At 49.4% G+C, this 17,262-nt stretch overlaps 1 protein-coding gene across 1 annotated transcript in view; it reads left to right on the top strand.

Moving 5' to 3' along the window:
- Positions 1-15,671: 15,671 nt before the first annotated feature.
- Positions 15,672-17,262, top strand: part of SSH1 (slingshot protein phosphatase 1) — a 320,878-nt gene continuing 319,287 nt past the window's right edge. Inside the window, exon 1 of the mRNA XM_086948044.1 lies at positions 15,672-16,084. Within this exon, the coding sequence (XP_086804170.1) occupies positions 16,019-16,084 (66 nt within the window). The 5' untranslated portion in view covers positions 15,672-16,018. The remainder of the gene's footprint in view (positions 16,085-17,262) is intronic.

The raw sequence follows: 17,262 nt of genomic DNA, 5'->3' as shown, positions 1-17,262 counted from the left end.
GGTTATGCCTACACTAAGGTTATTGAGGTCCAGGTATACTGTTGTGTTACACATGATGGGTGATGGTATGCTTTAGTGCCCTGTTATTGCAGGTGTGCCTCTATGCTGGCCTGATGAGTTATTCCAGGCTCCTGTTATGCCCCGTGTTAATGAGCCTGCCGTACTGATTTCTTACAGGTGCTCCTGTCTAGTATGTGCTGTGATGCTCTGTTGTTCTTCCCTTACAGGGATGGGGATTGGCGTTATAACGCATGAGGTGTATTTATGCATAATGTTGGATTTTGCAATTACAGCCAACCTCCTAAGGATGAGAGCCTGAGTTGGCCCCGCCAGATTGGCCCCAGGTCTAGTGTTTAATTAACCATCCTTTTTCCTTTCAGCTATGGACTCAACCCTTTTGTCCCATGTAGATAACTCCCCCTGATGTACTTGGCTCTGGCGCCAGTTGGCGCCCTGTTGTGATTACCACTATTTTGTTCCTTTTTACCTTGCAGGTTGGAGATATCACTAAATGTATTCTTTTCCAACCAAAGGTGGTGTCGTGACTCTTTTGTAGTGTGATTGGTGTGTCGTCTGTGGGTACTGCGTGAATGCTTCACATGTCCTCGAAGTTTGGCCTGCCTGCTTGATGCCATGCTACCCCCTTGGAGATTTGGGTAACCCCCATTTCTTACACACAGGCTACAGCGACGATCTTTAGAAGTTGTTCTTCTCATGGATTCATAATATTCTAACCACTTTCTGTAAGTTTTGTTTTCATTTAATTTATTTATTTATTTATTTATACTCTATTGTTTTGTATATTCATTTGTTTTGTTCGTGGCTTCACTACAAGGTGTCATACAGCCATCACCATTTTTACAAAAACCTGGCAAACCAGATTTAAAATGGTCTGAATGGATAAAAGACTTCGAAAATTATTTGACTGCTATTGATGCTGATGATTATACTAATACTAGGAAATTAGCACTATTAGTAAATCATCTTGGGACTACTGGTCGTAGAGTCTTTCAAAATCTCCCTCACTACCCTCCACCAGTGTCAGAAGATGCAGAGTGTAATGTGTATCTTGAAGCAAAGTTACGACTAGGGAAACAATATCCAGATGCTACTAGTGTAATCTTAGAAAGATTCAACTTTGCTATGTGCAAGCAGTCATCAGAAGAATCTGTTGAAGACTACATTGCCAATTTAAGAGTTCTTGCTGAGAAATGTGACTTTGGTAATGGTGTTGATATTTATATTATAGACCAATTCATATTTCATTGTTACTCCAAAAAAGTCCAAGAACGGTTACTTACTTCCATAAATCCTACTTTAACGGAGACCATCGATATAGCAAAAAGCATTGAAAGGTCAATTGTTACGTCCAAAGTTTTAGCTACCAGTCAACAATCTGGAACTTCTTCTCACCACGACCTAACTCAATCCAAGAATTTGGTGTCTGAGGATAATTCTGTCTGTACTATTACTCCTGAAGGACCTAATAGGAGAATTTTCAGGAGCCAGACTAATACCAAACCTCAGTTAATTTGTTTCCGTTGTGGCTCAAATAATCATATTGGTAACAGTCCTTTATGTCCAGCGCAAGGGAATAAGTGCACCAATTGTCAGAAGTTTGGACATTTTTTTTTTGTAAACAAATTTTATTGTTGTCCACATTCAAAAAAAATATGCAAGGCACAAACCGCCAACATGCCCACCCAGGGGCCCATAAGACAAGGAGCATTGCATGCAAAGCGTAGCCAGGTGAAGGGGCAACCATTAACCACGACTCAGGGCTCCCTTGGGTCATGCATAGTGAGTCTATTACAATCATCGCTCAGGTTGCCAGGGTCGAGTCTCAGCAAAGTCCAGACGGGAGAGTCCCCCAGTGCCCTGGCACAGCACAACACCTCTGCGTAGACCAGGCCAGCCCAGCCACCCTTTCCAGCCGTATCAGTGAGAGCCTTAGTCCTGCTCGTGCTCCCAGAGCGCCCAGACCGCTAAAGGTGGACATTTTAACCCCAACTCACGAACCCCAGAACCCCAACTACCCTCCCCTCCCACTTCCCCCCAACACCCTCTCCCACCCCCCCCAGTGGTGAAAGCACCCTAGAGAGTAGCGTCCTCCCTTGAGGCCTGTGTAGTATATCTAAAACTGGAACAGGTGTAAGGCCCTGATCGTAGAGGGGCATACCGCAGATGGGAGGCCCTTAGAGAGGAATGAGACCAGTGGTCCCCATCGGAACTCGAAGTTCTTGAAGTCCTCACGGGAAATGTCGGACATGCGTTCCAGGCTGAGCAGTTGCCAAAGGCGGGAATGCCACAGTGACATCGCTGGCGCCTCCTTCTGTTTCCAGGCTTTAGCAATGGCCAGTTTAGCCGCCCCTAGACATAACCACAGAATCCTTTTATCTGCCCTAGTTTGGTGCTCTAACTCGGGGTCCCAAAGGCTCAGAAGTGCTTCTGCCATCGTGATCGGGATCGGGTACCCTAAAATGGATTTTACCTGAGCAAGGATCTCCTCCCAAAAAGGCCTAATGGTGGGGCAGTCCCACCATATGTGCTGGAAGTCGCCCAGTAGTCCACACCCCCTCCAACACCTATCGGATGTCCCTGGGTAGATCTTGGCCAGTCTGGACGGGTACAGGTACCAGTCGGCCATTACCTTTATGTGTGCCTCCCTGAGTTTCGTGGAGCGATTAAAGCGGAAGATATCTGCCCACAGGTGTTTCCAGTCCTCCTCCCCAATGTCCCGCTGTGCCATACCCTCCCACCATGACATATAGCGCGGCCGTGGTGCAGTCTCGGTAGAGAGTAGGAGCTTATATAGTGTCGAGATTGCCCCCTTCATGGACTTGGCCTTGAGCAGGAACAACTCAAGTGCAGTAAGTGGTCTGGTGGCACCCTCCCGAATCTGCGGACTTAGGGCCCAGTGAAGGAGTTGTGCATGATGATATCACTCCCCGTCCCCTACCCCATATTCCCTCTTGCAGTTGTCAAAAGTAAGTGGGTCATAGTCGTGGAACAGGTGCGTGAGTGCAAGACAGCCCCCCGTCCTCCAGGCATCGAATGGCCCCTCTCGGAGTGCCGGAGGAAAAGACGAGGTGAAGTGGATCGGGGTGAGCGGTGACGGGAAGGACGTCCAGCCCTCCCTTCCAGCCACAGTGTCCCACACTCTGAGAGTGGTGCGTGTAGGAGTGCTGATGTACGCATTGAGGGGCCTGTCTTTCTTGGTGCGCCAAATCAGATCCCAGATTGTTCTGCCTGCTACGCTGCGGTCCATGTGGAGCCAGTGTTTTTCCGACTCCATCTGTGCCCATTCAACCAGGATGCGTAATTGCGCTGCCTTATAGTAGAGACGAAGGTCTGGAAGCCCTGCCCCCCCCTCACGCTGCGGACGCCTTAACATGTAAAAGGAGAAACGCGCCCTTCCCCCCTGCCACACAAACCTCAGGAGCATGGTCTTGAGACGCGCAAAGAAATCTTCCTCCAGCTCTATAGGGAGTGCTTGGAACAAATAGAGTAATTTAGGTAGGAGGGTCCTTTTGATGGCGTGTATGCGACCCAGCCAGGAGAGGAAGAGCGGTTTCCAGCGAGCAAGTTCTCGTTGGAGTCGGGTGATGAGTCCGGGGTAATTGGCCGAAAATAATTGGTTGAGCTTGGGAGTCAATTGCACCCCTAAATATTGTAACGAGGAGGGCGCCCAGTGGAGTGGAGTTTGCGCTTTGAGCTGCGAGGCCTCAGTCGGAGAAAGAGTCAGGTTGAGAATGGAGGACTTGGTCAGGTTGACCCTGAAGCCTGCTACTCCCTCGAAGGAGACAAGCACTTCCTGCAAATATGGGAGGGAACACAGCGGGTTGGACAGCGTAAGGAGGACATCATCCGCGAAGAGCGAGATTTTGTGGGTCTCCCCCGTAAAGGGTAGCCCCTCTATTCCCTGGTGTTCCAGGATTGCTATAGCCAGATGTTCTATGCTAAGCGCGAAGAGTAATGGGGACAGGGGGCACCCCTGCCTCGTCCCCCTGGAGTGGCCAAAGGGGGCCGATTGCACCCCATTGACTGAGACCCTAGAGCCCGGGTGTCTATAGTTAGCCTGGAGCATGGTAATAAAGTGAGGGGAGAATCCAAACCGCTGCTGTGTGGACCACAGAAAGTTCCAATCTATGCAGTCGAACGCTTTTTCTGCATCCAGACCGATCAACACCGCAGGGATTTTGAATCTATTGGCCTTCTCAATCAGATGGATGATGCGTCTAGTGTTGTCGTGGGTTTGCCTCCCCTTGATGAAGCCAGACTGGTCGGGGTGTATGATAAGGGGCATAAGGTCGCCCAGTCTCGTGGCCAGGATAGAGGAGTAAAGTTTGGCATCTATGTTAAGGAGGGCAATTGGCCTATATGAGGCGCAGAGGGAGGGATCCTTGCCCGGCTTGGGGATGACCAAGATCGTCACCTCGCACAGACGAGCCCTCCGTGGCCATGCAATTGAACAGGCGGACCAGGTGGGGCGCAATCTCGGTGGTGAAGGCCTTATAGAAGGCTGCCGTGAACCCGTCTGTCCCCGGAGCTTTGTGAGCCTTCAGGGATTTGATCGCCGCTAGAACTTCCTCCATGGTGATAGGGGCTGCGAGGAGGTCATTCCACTCCGGGGACACTTGAGGGACGGGTAGGTTCCTCAGGAAGGCGCCCTGACGGTCCACGTCCGTGGCATCTGCAGTATACAGGGACGCATAGAACTCCCCAAAAAGATCAGCCTTGTCCTCATCCCCATGGCGTAGGTCTCCTGCACTATCCCGTATGCCCCCTATATATTCCCTCTCTCTCTTATCCTTTAATTGTCTGGCCAGATGTTTCCCCACCTTGTCCCCCTGTGTGTAGGCTAGGCTGCACAATTTGAGGAGGGTGAACTCCGCCCTATTGTTGTATATGGCTCGTAATTTACCTCTAAGGGCCGTGAGCGCTCTCTGCGTCTGCCTGGTGGGGTTCTGCTTATGTGTCTGTTCGGTCTTCAATAGCTCCTGCTCCAGGCCTTCTCTCTCTTTAGCGCGCTGTTTATTAAGGGCTGAGTTAAGCGCTATGCATTTACCCCTAACAACCGCCTTGAATGTGTCCCACGTGTTATATATATCGAGGTCTCCTCCGGGTCATTGAGGGAGAAGAACTCCCCGATGGCCCCCCTCAATTCCATGCACGATTCTTTATCTCTCACTAGCGCTTCTGGAAAGTACCACCGCGCTGGTTTTGGGGCGCACCCCAGCCAGGTCAAACAGATAGTGTACATCCCGTGGTCCGAGACAGAGATGGGAAGAATCTTCGCGCCTTGTAAGGAACCCCGGAGGGACTGGCTAAAGAAGATGTAGTCTAGGCGGGAGTAGGTGTGGTGTACATGGGAGTAAAATGAAAAGTCTTGTGTGTCCGGGTGCGCCACGCGCCAGCTGTCTAGGAGTCCCATGTCTTCCATCCGCGCCCGCATAGAGTCCGGGAATGTACCCACGTCAGCCCTCCTAGTGTGTGTACTATCTAGTGTTGGGTGCCAAACCAGGTTGAAGTCCCCCAAAGTAAAACAGGCCCCTCTGCAAAATCTGTCACTTTACCCAGAAGCGTGAGCAGAAAACTCTTTTGGCCGGTGTTGGGGGCATAAATGGACACTAGGGTGCACATCTTACCTCTCAAGCGGCCCTTGACCATGACCCACCTCCCTTCTTTGTCACTCTGGGCGCACATAGGTTCAAACTGTGCGGCCGGACTAAACAGCAGCACTACCCCTTTCTGCTAGGTGGACCCGGAGGCTCTATAAATAAGAGGGTATTTCCTGTGTTTGAGACGATGGTCCTCCGACTTCAGGAGGTGTGTTTACTGTAGTGCCACAATATCTAAGTGTTGGTCTAGCACATACTTCCATACTTTCTGGCGCTTCTGCGGGGAGTTTAGGCCCTTAACGTTCCATGTCCCAATCGTTATAGGCATTTAGGGATAGAACCGGACCAATCCGCCATAGGTGCCCTCCCCGGCCCCCCCACGCTCCGCCGGGGCATCTCTATCATTCTCATGTCCCCACTCCACAATCCACAACGGTCGGCAGAGGCTCCGGGATTGCCCTCCAAGGACACTATCAATACCGCACTGGCTCGGGCCCGTGACCGACCCCCCCTCCATAGATATCAGAAGGCCCCGAGAATCACCAGGCCTCAGCACCTCACCACCTACCCCCCCCCCCCATATCCCCCCCAACAAAGGAACAGAACAACTAACCCCAACTGGAGGTCCAAAGTCCGGGCCAGAACTGCCGACCCCCGCCTCCCAGTTCAGAACTGCAGTCAAAAAGTACTTGTAGTGGGTGTTGGGCAGTGGCGGCTCGACGGTTCGAGACTCCCCGCCCTACTCCCCATCCCTCGCGCTGCAGGTTTCTAAGTAAAACCCCCTTACCGGACCTCATGTCCCAGCGCCAGAGTCTCTGGAGACTTCTTGAATCGCCGCTGCCTTCTCCAGCTCCACAGTCTTTGGGTCAGGCTTGATCGGTTTCCTGGATGAGCGGCCGCGACGTACCCTCTGCCAGCCTTCGCCCGTTGCTTGCGAGGATGTGGCCGGAGACCCTGGTGCGCCTCCAGCCCCCTCCTGGCTGAGTTGAAGCTCCTCATGCGGGATCCCCAGCACCGCGCAAGTGTCTTTCAAGGAATGCAGTTGATGGAGGGTCCCATTCCAGCGGAAGATCAGTCTAAAGGGGTGTCCCCAGGAATATTGGACCCCCTCGTTGCGCAGGAACGAGGTGGCGGGCTTGAAGGCTCTTCTCTTTTGCAGTGTGATCACTGAGAGGTCCTGAAAGAGCTCCAGAGCGTGGCCCTGGTATTGAATGGGCTGTTTGAGGCGTGCCGCCTTCAATATGCGTTCCTTTAAGGCGTAGTCGGGCAGAAAAGCCAGGATGTCAGGGGGAGGCCCCTGTGATCTACGGGCCGGGCCCACCCGGTGTGCCCTATCGATGCGGATCTCATAGTCGTCACCCACTTCGAGGATCGCTCGGAACAAACCCTGGATTTAGCCGGCAACTTCTCCCCCCTCCGCCGAGGAGGGCACGTTCCGAACCCTAATGTTGTTCCGCCTGGAACGATTCTCTAGGTCCTCCGTATGGGACTGGAGGTCGGTCTGCTGATCGTTGAGGCGGACAATCTCCTGTCGGAGGAATTCCACTTCTTCGCTCCTAGCTTGACCAGAAAGTTCATTAGCCGCCACTCGTTCCCCCAGGTCATCCACGTCGCGGCGCAGCTCCCGGTACTCCCCCGCCATGTCCTGTCGGAGGGATTGAATGTCCTCCTTGAGAGAGTTGAAGAGCGCCTCCATGAAGGCTTTCGTCGCCGGTGCCTCTCCCCCATCTCGATCTGCGCTCTTAGCTGGGGGCCCTTGAGTCTGCTTGTCTGGGCTTTTCTCGGGTTTGGGATTGCCTTTCGACAATAGGTCAGTGATGGTGCGGTTCCCCTTGCGGCTGTTGGTCGCCATCTTCCCTCACTCCAGTCACCTCCAACCGGGACCCCGCCTGCTCGTCGGGGGAGCAAACAGTCTATCTGGGGCTAAGAATGTGCCAGGAGGCCAGCTCTCGGAGGGCCACGGCTCCCAATCCAGCTCACTTCCCCGCGGCCCCTGCAGTAGTTCCAGGCCCGCGGCGACCCCCCGCAGCCCGCTCTCCTGAGGGCCGGAGGATTCTCCTCGATGCGCTGAGCAGGGCCCGCTGGTGGCTCGAGGTTGCCCCTCTATTCCGTGGTTCCGCTGCCGGCCCCCTCACCCCGATCGTTGGGGCCCAGGCCTCGCCGCGATTATTGGGGGTTGATGCAAGTCCCCCGTCTTCACACGGTGCCACCCAAGGGCCAGCCGCCCAGCTCAGTTAGACCACAGTGGTGGGCGCCCGATGTCATCAAGGAGGGCCCCCTCCTGTTGCTGTGCCAGCAATGTCCTCTATTAGCCCATACAGCGTCTCTCTCCGGGGCCGAAGGGACCCCCACAAGGGGCCACGGCGGGGCACAGCCTCCCTCTCACGCCCCGGGGCCCCCAGCAGTGCAGCTCCCTCACACACTCCGTCGGACTCACCGCAGGCCACCCGGTCACGCGTCCCGCTCTCCGCTGTCCCGGGCTTGTGGTCGTTCGGTGGGTAGGCCTCAGCCGGGGCCTTTCCTGGCTTCACCCGCCGGGCCACGTGGCGCTTCTGTCCGCCCTCCGCTCTCCTCGGGTCACGGAGCCGGGCTGGCCCCTCCACTGCCTGCGCACTCCGCAAGCCCCCCACGGGCCGTAGGGGTTCCGCCGTACCTTCTGGTCACATCGAAGGGCGGAGGCGCTCCGCTCTCCCCTCCAGGCACAAGGCCGCAGCCGGGGCCTTTCCCAGGTGCCCCCGGCCGGGACGCCCGGCGCCTGCTTGCGCGGGCCGCTCAGTCCCCTCACGGGCTTATCTTCGGTGCTCACTCACGGCGGGTCCCCCAGAGGCGCCCCAGGCAGCCCCGGCGCCCTCCGCAGGAGCCATGGGGCCGCCGCCGGCCTCTCTGTCCCGTTCACTGGCTGGGAGTTGGGCCGCCCTCTGTTCCTCTCGGGCCGGCGCCGCTCGTCAGGCTTTCCGCGGCTTCCCACAGTCGGCCGGCGGTCGTGCTGCTGTCCGTGAGCAAACCCCTACTCTTAGGGTCAACTCTCCAGATCCGGCATCAGGGTAACGAGCGGCTTAGGTAGGGCCTGGGGGCTCAGGACGGGGAGCCTCCGGATTACACGTCTACCCAAGCCGCCATCTTGGCCACGCCCTCAAGTTTGGACATTTTTACAACGTTTGTAACAGAAGAACTCTGACCTCTAATTCTAAGAACTATAGACCCCGAATTAATACTATTTCAGTTGATACACCTGAAAGTTCAGACTGTTCTTCACAATTTGCAAACATGGTTGTTGCCATAGATGTTCCTGAGTATTCTGACAAACCTATCAAGGGTCCGTTTGTTGATATTGTTGTTGATAATAAGATCATTTCTACCATGGCCGATTCATGTGCACCGGTTACAATCCTTGCTGATGTTACATTTTATCAACTATGGCCTGATAAGTTTCCACTTCTTGCCCCTGACATAAATCCTAAAGCATTTGGAGAACAGGACATTAAGTTAATAGGATATTTTTGGGACATACTTACTTGCCTAGGGAGATCAATTAAAACTAAGATTTATGTAGCGATTAAAGGAAGAAATATAGTTGGATGGAAAGATCTGGGTCTGTTGGGAATTATCCTACGGCCGGGACAAGATCCTCCCATAGTTCTTGGTGAATTACCTCAAAATGTTTTAGCTATAACTAATGAAAATACTATTGTTGATAATCTCAAAGCAGATTTTCCTGAAATTTTCAAAAGTACGGTTGGTAAGGTAAAGGGTTTTGAACATACTATAATAATGAAAGATAATGCTAACCCTGTTGTTCACAAAGTCCGGCCTATCCCTATCAGTGTCAGAGAAGACCTTAAAACCCTTCTTTCTAATCTGCAAGCTGATGGCATTATTGCACCTATCAATGCTTCAGAGTGGGTTTCTCCGGTAGTTTTGTGAAAGAAATCCAATGGGGATTTAAGGCTATGTGTAGACTTAAGATCTCTCAATCAAAACATATTGGTTGACTGCCACCCTTTACCACACATACATGAAATGTTGGCCAACATTGGTAAATCTAAATTTTTCTCAACCATAGATCTGCATTCAGCATACCATCAAATCCAATTATCACTTGAATCTCAACCTCTCACAGCTTTCGTGACACCATTTGGGGCATTCAAATATCTAAGATTGCCTTTTGGCTTAGCTTCGGCCGCAAGTATGTTTCAGAAATTAATGGACAATCTTTTTGGTAATTTAAGTCAAGTGCAGGCATTTCAAGATGATATATTGATGCATACTGAAACTGAGGAAGAACATTTGATTATTTTAAGACAGGTACTTTCTATCTTACGTGACAAAGGTATGACAGTAAAAGCCAACAAATGTAAACTACTTGTTCGTGAGTGTTAGACCTGACATCTTTTGGCGTGATTACCCCTACCTTTTTGCCTCTGCCTCCTGTATTTTTGATGCTGTGCTGGAATTCGTTTTTGCTGGTTTAGATGCTTTGGACACTCTGCCACTGCTGATCAGTGCCAGAGTGTAAGTGCTCCTTATGTAAATTGTTATTCTGATTGGATATACATGTTTGGCATATTTGTATCACCATGAAGTCCCTAGTAAAGTGCACTGGGTGTGCCAGGGCTGGTGATGACAAATGCTACTAGTGGGCCTGCAGCACTGATTGTGCCACCCACAGGAGTAGCTCTAAAATGGTGTCTCGGGCCTGCCACTGCAGCGCCTACGGGCAGTTTAGAACTGCCATGTCCTCCTGGTCCGCGTCCCCGCTGACCAGGCCTAACCCTTCCCTTTTCGTGCACATCAGTCACCCCTATGGAAGGCCCAAGGTACCCCCCTGGGCAGGGTGCAGTGTATGTGAAAGGTAGAGCATGTACTAGTGCAGGTACCATGCTCTGGTAGTGAATTACAGCCATTTTCGTTTTTCACTATTGTAAGGCTATCTTGCTCCATAGGTTAACATGGGGGATGCTGGCTACAGTGGTTAACGGCATTTCTTCCCATAGGAGCAAGATAGGACATAAGTATCTAGTATCCCTGAACTCAGAATTTAATCACGCATCTTTTAGGAAAGGTGGTTTTTAGATCCTGTGTTTGAGAACAGCACTTTTAGAAAGTTGCTGTTCTCTTGTCTGACCCTTCTGTGTGCCTGAGACTGTTTGTGTATTGACTGTCTGGTTTGTGAGTGACAGGGGCTGGGGAGTCCCCCCAGAGGCTGGATGAGTCAGCACTAGGCTGAGTGGAGCAATTGCTACCTGAGTGGTGGGAGGAGTTAGCACCTGGGCTGAATAGGGCTGTGCCTGCCTGCCACAATGCTGGCTCCACCTCCTGCTGGGCGGCTGAGGACTCTGCCCCTCACTCTGAAAGGAAAGATGCAGCCAGCAAAACAAAGTGCTCAGGATCCACCCAGAACTGGTTCAGACCGGGCTCAGGGCCCACATGCACAGAGAGAACAAAGACCTTAGGGGTATAAGTACAGGACCCCTGACAACAGAAAAGTAGATCATCCTGGAAATCAAGAAGGAACCTCTGCCAAGGAGAAAGCTGACTCTGAGGAAGGAAGACTGTCCTGCTGTTGCTCTGCTGGACTGACCTGCTGTTGCTTTGCTGCCAAGGAGAGGGGAAGGACTTTGCTGTGAGCTGTGTCCCCTGTCTTGAAGGAATCTCCAAGGGCCTGAGAAGAGCTGGCTCCCTGTTTCCGAAGTCCCAGGAACAAAAGGACTTCACCCCCAGTCTCCCTGAACTCTGCTGAGAGAGTTCTGTCCTTCATAGAGTGCTTGATCCAGTTGTGGGGCCTCTAGAAGTTGAACCTGAGCTGGGAAGCTTGAGAATAAGCTGAGAAACTTGTGAAGCTGAAAAGTGTCGCATCGTTCGCTTGCGGAGCGCATCCCCGACAGTGCGAGAAGTTTTCCCGCCGCTACGAAGGTCGAGATCGGCGCAGCACCTGACATCGCTGCCGGAGCCGTCGCACCCTTCGTTTGCGGGACGCACCAGACCGGTGCGGGAGAATCGAACATCGCTGCGAGTGTCGTCGCAGAGCCTGTCGTCTGGGTGAGAACGCCGCACCGCTTGCTTGCGGACCGCATCACGTCGCTGCAGACATCGCTGCAGAAGCATCTCACCGAGGAGCTGCGAGAGAGAGGATCACCGCTGGACCGCGCATCGTCGCCCCGGAGATCGTCGCAGCCCCTACGAGATCATCGCATCGTGCCTTTGCGAGAACAGACTTCCTACGGAACCTACGCACCGGAATCTACGCAAGCTGCCTTCCTCCCCATACAGACCGGATTCGTCGCAACACGCCCGCTGCTGCAGCGGGGCTGTCGCATCGCCTCCCCAGGGTCTCAGGAGTAACGCATCGCTTGTTTCCACCGCACCAGCTTCCTGCTTGTGGAACTTTGTTGCATCTAAAAGGTACTGTGAGTAAACGTGACGCAACTGTGAACTTTTCACGCATCTGTGGATTATTTTAACGCAACTTAAAGAACTTTTATTACAACCTGAAGAACTCATTTGAAACCGTAACCTCGAACTGTGTATGTTGGATTTTTGCCGTTTTGGTCTGGTGTAGTTTAGAATAAATATCTTTATTTTCCTAAACTGTTGTGGAATCAGTTTGTGGTGTTTTCACTGTGTTACTGTGAGTGTTAGTACAAATACTTAACGCATTGCCTCTGGTTAGCCTAGACTGCTCAGGCCAAGCTACCTTGAGGGCGAGCAGGGGTTATCTAAGAGGGTTATCTCCTTGTCCTGACTAGAAGCAAGGGTCCCTATTTGGACAGTGGTACCTACCTCTGCCAACTAGAGACCCCCAGTTCTAACAGTGAGGTTGAATATTTAGGACACTTAATATCTAAAGATGGTATTAAACCTAGGTTTTGTAACATCGAAGCTATTTGCAATGCGCCTCCACCCTCAGATAAAGATACCTTGAGGTCTTTTCTTGGCCTTTGCGAATACTACGCTAGATTTGTGCCTGGATATGCTCAAACCATTCAGCCACTCAGGAGCCTATTGAAGAAAGGCTGTAAGTTTGACTGGTCTTCTGTTCTTCAGGATATCTTTGAGAAAGTTAAACTCCTAGTTATCAATGCTCCTGCTTTGCAACCTTTTGTGCCCAGTGCTAAACCTTTCGTTTCAGTAGATGCTAGCCAAAAGGGTTTGGGAGCAGTTTTCGGACAATGGGTGGATCATAAGGAAAATACTATTGCTTTCGCTTCTCGTGCTCTGACCACAGCTGAATGTAGCTATAGCATGATTGAGCGAGAGGCACTGGCAATTGTGTGGGCCATTCAAAAGTTTAAAACGTATATTTGGGGTATCCCATGTGAAGTGTATACTGATCACAAACTGCTTGTATCTTTGTTATCTGGCAATGGTTTGGGTAGAGCATCTGCCAGATTAGTGAGACTACTTTCCAAATTACAGGAGTACAATCTGACAGTGAAATACATCCAAGGGGGTAAAAATATACGTGCTGATTGCCTTTCCCGGCTGCCACTTCCTAGCAATGCTGAGGATGAAGATCACACTAGTTCTGATTGTGTCGTGGGTTTAATTGATGCTATTGCTTCATATTCTAGCGCCATTTCTCAAAATGATTGGGTGTTTGCCATGGAAAATGATGAAGTTTTAAAGAAAGTGGAGGTTTTCATCAGAACTAAATGGCCTAACAGTAAAAGTCTTAGTAGTGGGTTAAGATCTTTTGCACAAGTTAGTGAAGAAATTTCATTTGAAAACGGAATTTGTGTCAGGAATGGCCTTTTTGTTCCTCCTACTTCACTAAGGTACAAGATCATTGCTTTAGCTCACGAGGGTCATTTAGGCATTTCTGCTACGTGTAAGAAAATCAAAACTATTTATTGGTGGCCTAACATTGACAAACATGTACATTCTTTTATTGACAAATATTCTACATGCATTGTTTCAGATAAACATTGGAAGGTTAACAAACAACCTTTGTCTCCAGTTCCATTTCCCGATCAACCTTGGGACAAAATTGCTGTTGATTTTTCAGGTCCTTTCATACTTCTCCCATCTGAAAGAAGGTATTGTATTGTCGCCATTGATTATCACTCAAAATGGATTTACTATTCTTTTGTACAGAGTGCAAATTCTGATTCAGTTATCAGTTTTCTTCAGAATATTTTTAAGATTGAAGGTATTCCTAATTCTGTGGTTACTGATAATGGTCAACATTTTATTTCAAATCAGATGACTGATTTCTTTAAATCTAATGAGATTAGTCATCTCAGAATTGCATTGTATAGCCCATCTTCTAATGGCCTCGTTGAGAGAGCAAATAGCTTCATTAAGGAAGGTATTCAATCTGCTATTTCATCCAACGTTGATGTTGCTGAATTTATACGTAACAAAGTATGGGCATACCTTAATACTCCACATTCTAGCACGAATGTTACTCCTTTAAAAGCTCTATGCGGTAGAGAGGCTAAGTCTAAACTTTTACCACACTGGTTTTCTAAATTTTCCGTTGGTAAGGAGTTAAACAAAAAGAGAAGTTTGGTCACTGATTTACGAGTTACTAAACATTTTGTGGCCAATAAACAAGCTATTCAGAAAAGATTCCATGACAGAAACAATATACGCTCTAATTGTGTTTTCAATGTGAATGATTGGGTTATTATCAAGAAACCTTTTAGAATTTGCAAAGGTCAATCTAAATTCACATTACCTGCTCGCATTATCAAAGTCACAAATTCTTCTGTGCTACTTGACAATCGAGGTTGGTGGAGCAAGAACAATGTAGTGAACATTTCTGACTCTCATGTTGATATTTTTAACAGAGCGTACTGCAATGATTCATCTGGAAATGATTCTGATTTTACATTTGGTCCTGAATTCGATTGTAAAAATAATCATACTGATGCACCTATTTCTTGTGATAGTAATTTTCAATGTGATGTTTCTAATGATTTTAATGTTAAGGTACCTACTGATACTCGTGTTCACAAACTTCCAGTCAGATTTAAAGATTATGTTTTATATTAAAGTTTTTTGTGTAAGGGGAGGGGGTATGTAGTATGCTGTAAGTGCTTTATTAACGCTTTCCCTTTAAGATCTTGTTCCATTTTGTCATACATTCTGCTTAGAGTGTTTATTCTTTTCCCTGTTCATTCTGTTCCCCCCTCATTAGATTGCTGTTGGTGTCTCTTACATGGACAACCTCTGCCGTGGGCTCCCTTTAAATGTATTTAATTTAAGTAATAAATATTACTTATCAACTTCCTTTTCGGATCGCATTGGATTAATTCCTCCTACCTCCACGCTACAGATTGGCAGTGCTAACAGGGGCAATGGGTGGGGCAATCTGAAGTGGCCTTCTGAGAAGAGCCCTGGCACTTACATTTTTACAAATCAATCACTTGTTCTGTGGCACAGCGATGAATGGCCCCAGGGCTGGACTGCGGAACCAAACCAGCCCGCTCCCTTTGTCTCCTCTCCCAATCTGTCTATTTCCATCCACCCAGTCTCTGTATCTTCTCTCCTCTCCTTTTTCCTTCTCCCATCCTTCCTCTATTTCTCTCTCTTGAAGCTTCATCTAGGGAAGATTGAGAAAGTGACAGAGCGACCCCTGCCCTAAAAATCGAGTCTCAGGAGCTCCATCCCCCAGAGCAAAAACCCAGTGAAATAAAAGGCCCGTGCAGCTCCGAAAACCAGAATATACAGGCCCCTCTCAGGCAATCCCACAGACAAAAAAATGATGGATGACACATCAAAAAAATGTCTAGCTTAAATGGAAAAAAATTGCCTGCACTGAACTATGGACGGATTATTCGAATAAGGGCATGATGACATCTAAGCTGAGTATATCACAAAGTCTCGATACGCTGTAAACTTCAAAACTGGAGGTTTTCTATGCTGGGTACTTGTGCAGAAAACCTGGAGCAAACTCATATTTTCATTTCAGAAATTGTGTGTTGGGTCACAAAAATGAGACTGAATAAAAATTAAATATAATAAATGTCGATAAAAGTAGATGGAAAAAAAGAAGCAATACACATTTGAAATTGTAGAAAGAAAGTTTGCAATGCGGTGTTAAATGTACGTAGTTGCCGAACATGCACAGTGCAGAAATTAGTGGGGCGTTTTGGTAGTGGAAATTGCTGTTTGCTGCTGGTGTCTCAGAGAAGTGCATGTCCAGCGCCAGTGTCTGCAGCAGGCAATAAAGCCTGTTTGCTTCTGAGAGGAGGAGGATGGAGCAGTGATGTATGTTCACCTGATGAGCTCTGGCGGGGACCCTCAGGGGAGCGAGGAAGCCGCAGCGGCGGTGTGAGCTTCTGCCAGGACCCGCAGATGGAGCCCCCCAAGCGGCGGCGGTCTCCGGCCCCCGGCCTCTGAGACGGTGATAATCCCGCGGCCAGCGCCCCGCTCCTCCTCCCGGACTCACCATGGCCCTGGTGACGCTGCAGCGCTCGCCCACCCCGAGCGCCGCCTCCTCCGCAAGCACCATCGAGGTAAGCCGCGTAGGCGGACAGGATGCCGGCAGGGGAGGCTGGGAAAGGACGGGGACGAGGCTGCCGGGTAGGCCGCGTGATGAATGATGCGGCAGCCGGCTTCAGGGCAGGGGAACTGAACCGCCGCTCCACACTGCCAGGGGATCTGATGTGGATCAAGCCACCTGGAGACCCATATTTCACAATATTTATGTACAAGTGTCAGGGTGTAAAAAACGTATACAGAAGTCGAATACAGCCCTACCGGGAATAGACAGGATGTTCATGTGTTATGTCTGACACGTAGGTGCTTTTCACTGTCTTTAATGCACTTCTTCCCCTTATAATATTCACAACTTGTAATATAAAGTACAAGGATGTATTTTCCCGTTTCCCCTAAAAATGAAGAGCTGTTTGCATACCGTTCCTGCGTCTGTCAGTAGACCTGCTTCTACTGCAAATGTAGAAAGAAAGAAGTCCTTTCAGCCCAGGCGGAAGGTGAGAGCTGGACAGCCTCAAAAGGAAATCAACCCCCTGTGCTGCTACTGGGTTGATGTGAGCTCGTCTTTGATGCTTACATCTGGCGAATTGTATTTGTCCACCTTTCTCTATTGGGTTTTATTTTTTTCTAGCATTGATTGCAGTTGAACGGGACCGCACATACATGTTCTGCATTTATTATATGTATTGGTAAACATCCATCAAGCGCATGACACAACACTCCTGGAGTTGATCACAAATCTGGTTTATATAATACACCTTTTGAGATAAAAGGTAGCAGAATTTTCAATTCGCAGCGGTAGAAACAGTCTTTGACTCAGCAGGGTACACACACTCACTCACTCATTCTGTACGGAACTATCCCAATTCGTACAGGCTGCCTCCCGTTCAGGTCCTGTGGTTTGTCAAGAATTAAAATCTGCTGGAAATGTAAATTATAAGTACAACTTTAGTCTAATAACAAAACACGTTTAGTGTAGTTCACCACCTCTGGCTAGCTATATCCCTAGTTTCACAGTCATCACTTCTGCCACACAATACCCACTCTGTTTTGCATCACATGAAATATTGAGAAAAATTATAAAAACGAATGGAAAAAAGAAGTTAAAAAATGCACAAATAAAGTAGCTTCAAGTACAGCAACACTTGAAAGTCTGAGTTTATACAACTTTAAATCTTGATTTATTATCTTCCTAATA

This window comes from Lissotriton vulgaris, unplaced genomic scaffold (genome assembly GCF_964263255.1).
Source record: "Lissotriton vulgaris unplaced genomic scaffold, aLisVul1.2 SCAFFOLD_468, whole genome shotgun sequence".
Lineage (NCBI taxonomy): Eukaryota > Metazoa > Chordata > Amphibia > Caudata > Salamandridae > Lissotriton > Lissotriton vulgaris.
Note: the sequence above shows the minus strand (reverse complement) of the source record. Positions and strands in the feature narration are given on the sequence as shown.